General features: G+C 40.2%; 1 protein-coding gene across 1 annotated transcript; it reads right to left on the bottom strand.

Moving 5' to 3' along the window:
* Positions 1-1,353: 1,353 nt before the first annotated feature.
* LOC119719376 lies at positions 1,354-6,052 on the bottom strand. Its single transcript, XM_038188804.1, has 5 exons — positions 5,297-6,052; positions 4,466-4,606; positions 4,026-4,090; positions 3,457-3,595; positions 1,354-2,867 (listed from the first exon to the last, which is right to left on the bottom strand). Exons 1-5 carry the CDS (start codon positions 5,924-5,926, stop codon positions 2,616-2,618), a joined length of 1,227 nt encoding a protein of 408 aa, XP_038044732.1. The 5' UTR covers positions 5,927-6,052; the 3' UTR covers positions 1,354-2,615.
* Positions 6,053-7,617: the final 1,565 nt, after the last annotated feature.

The raw sequence follows: 7,617 nt of genomic DNA, 5'->3' as shown, positions 1-7,617 counted from the left end.
GGGAAAGGAGGGCATTGCCCCAGATAGCCCCCTCCTGGAACCGCTAGTAGTCACACGTTATAAGTTATAATCACTTAAGTCGAAATTGCAATAAATCCTTCAACATTTCTTCAAACACTGGCAGTATGCAGGTACATAAACATTGCTAACGAAAGGACGAGAGCAAACTGTATACAACATTAAAAAGAAGCCTCTTTCTTGTTTCCTTTTGTATTCAAAAATTAAAATTCCCTTTAAATTAGTGGCCTACATCAGTTACATTAGTTGACATCAACAAAAAAAAATTGTTTGTGTTTTGTAAAATTACATTTGATTCGGTCAGCCAATGTCAAAAAGAAAGACATTTCACTCGCCCGCCATTCGTTGCTGGTTTTCTTTGTTTTGTTTATTTGGACAGTTGTTTTTAAAAAGCCATGAAAGGTTCCTCACTTGCATATCCCTCCGCCATGGCCGATAAGAACGTCATCAATTTTTAAACCGGAAAAAACTGCAACTTCCTATTTTTATTTTCATTAACCTTTGCCGTTCTTTAAACCTTTCCCTCATTAATCTATTCTAGGCATGCATAGGCCAGGTACCGTAGATTTTCGCTCGTTACTTTGCTAATGAGGTGTTTAACAACATCTAAGGCCTTTTGCGTGGTTCCAAAATATTAACGGTACGGTCTGTACGTACGTGTCTTCAGTTGACAAGCTATATTAATTCCTTCGAACTATCAGCACAAAATTGAATCGAAATTTGAATAAAACCCAATGATGTGGTCACAAACCCAATTTTTGTTTCTTACATTTTTTATGCCTTATCAGACTGTACAGGTGAGCCTTCTGGTATCGTGATGCCAGGACGAGTAAGCGGCCCCTGCTCCTCAGAGATTTCATTGGTCAATACGAGCGCGCGCGCGACACGCAAGACCGTGGCGTACGCGCGCTAATATTCAAATTAACTTGACCCCGCACCAGAGGTCATCACGGCAGAAAGCTCATTGCATGCTAGCCATTCTCTGACTCTCTTAGCTGAAATCAACTGGACCAATGTCGTTTTAGTTTGTCGTTACTGTCTGAACTGTCGCAATCAAAAACTCAGATAAACCTTCAAAATAATTTTTCGAAATGCTCGCCTTCTTATTATTGCTGCATTATGTGAATATAATACATGTGTGAATTCAAAATATATGTACTGAGAAATAAAGCTTATTAGGCCTACCACGATAATAGTTGTCGCACATAATGAATACCGTTTGTTGTTCACTTTTGTGTCCTGTCCAGACGGTTCCTTATACACGTTTTAATTTGGATTTGTACATTCAATAACACTTTATAAAATGCAAGTAACCGTCTGCTAAACGTGTGTAACTGATTTCCTCTTGTTTCCAATCTGTTTAATACTCTTTACTGATATTTCTAAATGTCGCACAATATTTACAAATCGGACAATACACATTTCTAATAGAGGTCGCCCTATATCCTTACACGAATCACAAAATAATGCAAAACAGTACAATATTGATAGAGGGCGCCCTGGGCCTATACGCAACGTACATAGATCGATATTACTAAAATCAGTTATTTGCACACACGATAAGTTACGTTCGCGGAATGTTTCTAATGTAGGCCTATGGACCTTGTTCACGAAGAAGCCATTTTTGGTCGTGTTCCCTGAACGTATTTGATAAATTGTGAACTGTTGAATGGGATGCATGGTGCCAGACTATTTATGCATTGTAGCCTCACTTTCAATTTTTTTTTTCAAATGTGGCTTAAAACAGTAGGGTTTGTTTAATCACAAAGTTTTAATTATTCATCAGAGCAGATTGGTGTTAATTAGTAATTAACTGTATTTCATTGCTCTCATTTCTCTTCGCAAGTTCCAAAAACGATGATTTTACCTCGCTTTCAATAATTTAATATGGCCGATTCGTGAATAAAGCATACACATTAATACGTTAAGCAGCTCAATACAGTGCAAGGCAAGCTTAAAGTCGCTTTGTTAAAAAAAAATCCTAATTTTTGATGAATTTACAAAACAAATTTAGAACCCAACAATTTTCAAATTAACCATCTCGAGCCGTGACTCCTTCCTATGAGTCCCATAAAATAAAGAGAAAAATCTTATCTTCCAAATTCAAAGTAATTTGCAGATGGGTTGTAGAGCTAGAGCGCCGTAGAACTAGGTATAGCCGTTGTGCACATAGGCCTACTAAATTTGTACACTTTTTTCTTGATGAAAATAATGGCAAGAATATCTTTGTTTTCTTAATGTGTATTTTAGAATCTCATGGAATTGGCATCTTGATAACATTCCTTTTCATCACTTACCGTAACTGCTGAAAATGTGTCAGGAACACTTTCTTACCAACACCAAATGTACCACAAAGCCATAGAGACTGGTTCCCGTCCCTCACACGTTATTAGCCAGAAAGGCCGGAAACCAGTCGCAAAGTCACTTCTATCGTGGCAATAGGTTTTGTTTTCAAAAAAACCCTTGAAACATACAAACAAAACAATATAATAGCCTGGTCCTGAATTAACAAATTCCAATTCCGAATTTCGTTTGCCCCCCCCCCCAAAAAAAATAATATAAATAAGAATAAATTAATAAAAATTACAAAAAAAAAATCAAGGACGATAAGGGGTGGGCACCCCCTCCCCAGGGTCGCCATCATCCTCGTCCTCATCCTCGTCCCGGTTGGGATCGTCGATGTAGATATCATTGATGCTGATCTGCGAGTACCGCACGGCCTCGTTCGGATGGAAGTACAACCTCGCTCTCTGGTAGATGACCCACGCTCCCAGCAGGATGCTGATGGTCACTAGGACCCCCATGACAACCAGGCCGGTCTTGGCTCTCGCTGTCAGGTCGCTCATCCTCTGTAACAGGGCGAGCAAATTTTAAAATGAGGCTTGATATACAGACATATTGATACGACGCCATTTTGAATTTTCCTCGTTCCCACCGTCCCATCCTAGGGGCTGGTGACAGGACGTGTAAATTCTTTGGGCTCTCATTGGTTAGATTTTTGTTTGACGGTGACCAGGGATCATTTGCACATGCGCACGATGCTTGGTCGTTATCATGGCGGTGATTTCCTTGGATGCTTGCGTTACATATATTTTGTGAAAAGAGTTGAGCCCTCGTTGGGGGCGTCCTACGCTTGGAGAGGGCGAGGGGTACGTGCAACGAATAGCCGACGCAAATATTGATCGGGTATATAGGTCTGCTTCCTCGAGCAGAGGACTGACTTTATTCAGGTAATAGCCGTTGAATGTGCGCTGGTTCAGAGAAATTGAAAAAAAAACCTTTATGAAAACGCCACAACTGCAGTTTTATGATCAATTCCTAATAATGGATGTATTTAGGTCCATATTTCAATTTCCCCCTAAAAAAAAAAATTTGTAAAATCCAAATGAACTATCTTGTAGATTAAAAAAAGAAAAGTAAATATAAAGAAACACCAACCTGTTTCGTCACTCCGCTGTTTCCTGAGAGGAACTGAACGATAGATGATGATTTGACCTCTGAACCCGGTGACGTCAGCAGTGCCTTTATCCTGGAAGTGTCGTTGACGCTAAGGTTGCCCACGATCATCTGGAATAGTCTGAAGAATGTACAAAATGAAGCCAAACGTTACAAAAAAAATGCGGGCAAGATTTATTTCTTGTTTTTGAAATAAATGTTGGGTGGGGGCTTATGTTGGGAGCTGAACCTGTTTTCAAGATTGAGAAGTGTTTTCACTTGTAAACAAAATACCTTAGCCTATAAAAATATTAACAGCCTTGTACGCCATAATTCGGACTTCCTTCTACATGTTTTCGTTGTTTTATTATTTTCATAAATTACTCTTTTATACGAATACACTATCCATTACTTCCGTCTATTCTCCTTGTGTTTTGTATTCGTCGTTTTCTGTTCCCTGATTGGCTCCAGTATAAAGGTTTTCCGTTCATTAAAAAGTACTTTGCAGGAAGTAGAGAGTGTATTAAAAATGAAAAAAATTAAAATGTTGATCTCAATATCTGTTCTCTTACCTCAGGCTTTCACTAGCAAACGCCGGGTAGCAGTGTTTGAGAATGTCGGCGGATCCTTCTAGGATCTAGAGAGTCAAAATTAAAACGAAGTCAGTTATCCAGAAAGGGGCCCAGTTTAAAAAAAAAAAACAAGGTTTCGTTTCTGATCAAATTTCGAAGACCTACATACACTAACATTTTTGGGATTTTTGTTCCATTGGTTATTGCTTTGAGATCGTGTGAATTATAAGGAATATGGAAATGAAGCGCAATTCAAAATGTCGGGGTTTTATTTGTCTTGACTGATTTTTTTTTTGGGGGGCGCTAAAATCTCTCTAAAACGCCGAGATCCACCCTGATATACCTACTGAATGCCCCTGAATAATTCTGAGGTAAACCAGACCAATATACATTTCTGTCAGATTAAATAAGGATAATTACTATGAATTTGAGCTATTGACCTTATGTTCAGCCGGTCCCGACATGAGATTGAGGGCAATCAGGTTTAGTTTCGTGCAAGGCATGTTGTTATATTTCAGGTCCGTGCAGAACATCTTGGACAGCGACTGGAGGAAAGACCCTTGGTCGGCGGAGGAAGTGATCTGAATGGGGAATTAAGAAATGAGAAAAAATGGCCACGTTTTACAAATTCACATCATACCATCATCATCATAATTGTCGCCAGCATCATCATTGTGAAGCGATGGCCTTGAATCCAGTCTGCAGAGGTTGTGATGCGTGTGTCCTTGGGCAAGACACTTAGTCATCACCATTTGCTTCTCCCCACCAAAGAATAAAGTGGGAGCTGCGGGCAGATACCCCGTCCATTGAGCGCCCTAACTGAGCACACGCTTTAGTATTTAAATTCAGTGACAAGTACAAGCTATACTAATGCGTATTACAGAAGAGCAAAGTCCTGTCCTCGACGAGGGCGCCCTGTGCAAGGGGTCTGTTGTACATGAATTAGCCGTTTGCGCCTGGAAAAGGGCAGCATTAAGATGTAGGCCTTCTCCATAGATGGCTGAGATGGCCGTAGTAATGTAGATGGCAATATGAGCAAGGATAACAATGATATTGTGTCTTGAGCACCAATAAATCATTTGCATTGCATCAATTTTGTAAGTGTGTGTTTTTGTTTGACAGGATTATGCATGGTAGATTGCTGAACTGTAAGTTACACACAACTTTAAAGATGCTTAATGCAAATTGGAAGAGTGAGTGAATAAGCATCACCTCCATGCACCATCACTACATCACCACCACACTAACCACTCTGATCAAAATAGGCCTACCTTTGAGCTATACCCTCCTTTGTCCGTGTCCGATGACAGACATCCCAAGCACGCGTTGGTGCTCCCAATCTCCCCTTTCTCCCCGGGCCCAGCACCCGCACCATCCGCGGCGAACCCGCACCCACTCAGCAGGCAGCACATCCGGACGATCCCCGGCCTCAACCCCTCCACGAAATTCCCCAGGATCTTGTTGATGAACGCATCCTTTTCCAGGCACCGCACCAAATTCTCCCCACCCTTCTTGCACTTGGCCGCGACGTCCCCGCTGATTTTCCTCTGGATCAGGCTGTCCGTGCGCACCGAGTCGAAGCTGGTGCTACCGGTCTTGCACTGGCTCAGAACCGAGGAGCTTGCGGTAGCCACGGGACCCTTGACGCGGTCCGGGGAGGCAGCCCCCTCGGAGTTCAGAGACGAAGACAGAGGACACAATATCAACTGCGTTTTGACTTTGGAATACTGCTGCAGCAATTTGAAGAACAGAAAACCGGGTTCCAAGGGCGCATCAGAAGGGGCTTCATTATTAATTGACGAAAAGGACGATCTACAGAGAGCTAAGAAAAGAAAGACGAAGACAGTATTGAAACGGAGACAAGAGAACAGTGAAGACGTCCACGTCAAGATGGCCGCCATCTTGGCCCAACTGATGCTAATGGAAAAACCTTTGACGCTTCTCTTTGACCTCCACACTGTGCCAACGTGAGCATCTGCATCATCGATTTTTTTTTCTTTCTCCCCCGCACTAACACACGGAGAGCCCGATAATCACATCACACGTCCTTCTTGGTGTGACTTTGATGCGACGGCTGTTCTGTGAAGCAGAAAATCTGTGACTGTTACATGTACTTGCAGAAAAGAACATGGGCCAAAGGCACTTGGGGAAAATCCATGGACTTGAATTATTTGATTAACTTAGAGTCGAAGCCTCGAGCTATTCACTCATGTATGCTTAACCATTATGCGCCGCAAATATGCGGAGGTCAAACTCTCTCCCATGATAGTAAATCAAATTACTAGGTAAATTAAATAGGCACGGTGTCATTATGAAATTTGGACTCCTGTGAAATTAGGTCTCTTTCATCTCAAGGAATCTAACCCTCACACGTGACCTGTCACTGCGCAATACAACAAAAAATAATGTGTCCTCCTTTTAACATAGAGACCATTTTCACACTACAAAGGCGATAAACTTAAAGGGTCTATGAAATGAATTTTTCTTAGGAACATAATTTGTGCAATTCTACTCCTCTTAAATGTATGAAAACTATTTGACATCCATTTTTGGTAAATTTTATCGAAAAGTGTACTTCTGAGGGCGCTGTTGCTGTGATGTATTTTCAGGAAGACACTGTTCAGTTTAGTTTTTTTTTTCTGTTAAAATTGTGTACCCCAAACTGTGCTCATTGAAAACATTTTTGAGAAAAGTTTGCTCATTCGCTTATACATGTACTGACACAACAATGAATCACCAAAGAAAAGAAAATTTAGGACAGCAAAATATCCAAAATTCTGGCGAAGTTTTGTGCTGAAATAGCTGTAACATTGAGGTTTCTGCCTGAAATGACACCGCACTTTTGCTCAATTTCCGTTTAGACTAAAAACCAAAAAGGGACCAAAATACCACTGAAAATTGCAAAACAAAAATTGAAAATTAGGTTAGATGTGATACAAAGGTAGGTGCATTTTCAAGGATTGCATATGGGCCCAGTGAATACAGGGAAAAAATGTACAAATTTATTACAAAAAAGAATGCCATGATTCGGGCTGTTCCTCTCTTTAACAAATATGTACTTTGGGGGACATTTCGTCATAGTTTATTAGGCCTAGATGATTGCATTTTATTTCAATAAACAAATAAAATATGTATATTGTATCCTTAACACACACAAAATCGTTGACTTAATGGGATTTTCGGAGAATTGTTCTTTCTGATTTTTTTGTTACACAATCAAACGAAACTGTCTCTCGTTTCAAATGTGTTTTTTTTCTCTTAGACTTCCAAAAAATCTTGTCAACTTGTCATTAAATGGCAACACCGCCCCCCCCCCCCGCTCGAAAATGTCATTTAACCACGCCTTTTATCATTGTTCTTGTGATTCTCTAAATTAATTTTTAAACATATACTGCATTAAATACAATATGGACATTAATTTTTGATACAGATTTTTATCATCGTACGACGAGCGTTTCTAAGTAAATGCAGTTACCTCCCCAGTGAAGAAAAGCCAGGTTTCTAAAAATTTAATATCTGCTTCTTTTCCGGAATAATAATAAGAATTGACTTCATATAAAATGTTGAGATTTTCACACTTTTACTTTTTGCC

This window comes from Patiria miniata, unplaced genomic scaffold (assembly GCF_015706575.1).
Source record: "Patiria miniata isolate m_02_andy unplaced genomic scaffold, ASM1570657v1 HiC_scaffold_8, whole genome shotgun sequence".
NCBI lineage: Eukaryota > Metazoa > Echinodermata > Asteroidea > Valvatida > Asterinidae > Patiria > Patiria miniata.
The sequence above is the reverse complement of the archived record's forward strand: the minus strand, read 5'-3'. Positions and strand labels throughout refer to the sequence as shown.

Bases quoted from the DNA above. Each gene is read 5' to 3' on its own strand.
- LOC119719376 (XM_038188804.1), bottom strand. From the start codon at position 5,926: ATGGCGGCCATCTTGACGTGGACGTCTTCACTGTTCTCTTGTCTCCGT. The intron at 4,091-4,465 runs GTCAATAGCTCA...TTGACTCTCTAG, and splicing joins CGGGACCGGCTGAACATAAG to ATCCTAGAAGGATCCGCCGA. The intron at 3,596-4,025 runs GTAAGAGAACAG...TACATTCTTCAG, and splicing joins TTTGCTAGTGAAAGCCTGAG to ACTATTCCAGATGATCGTGG.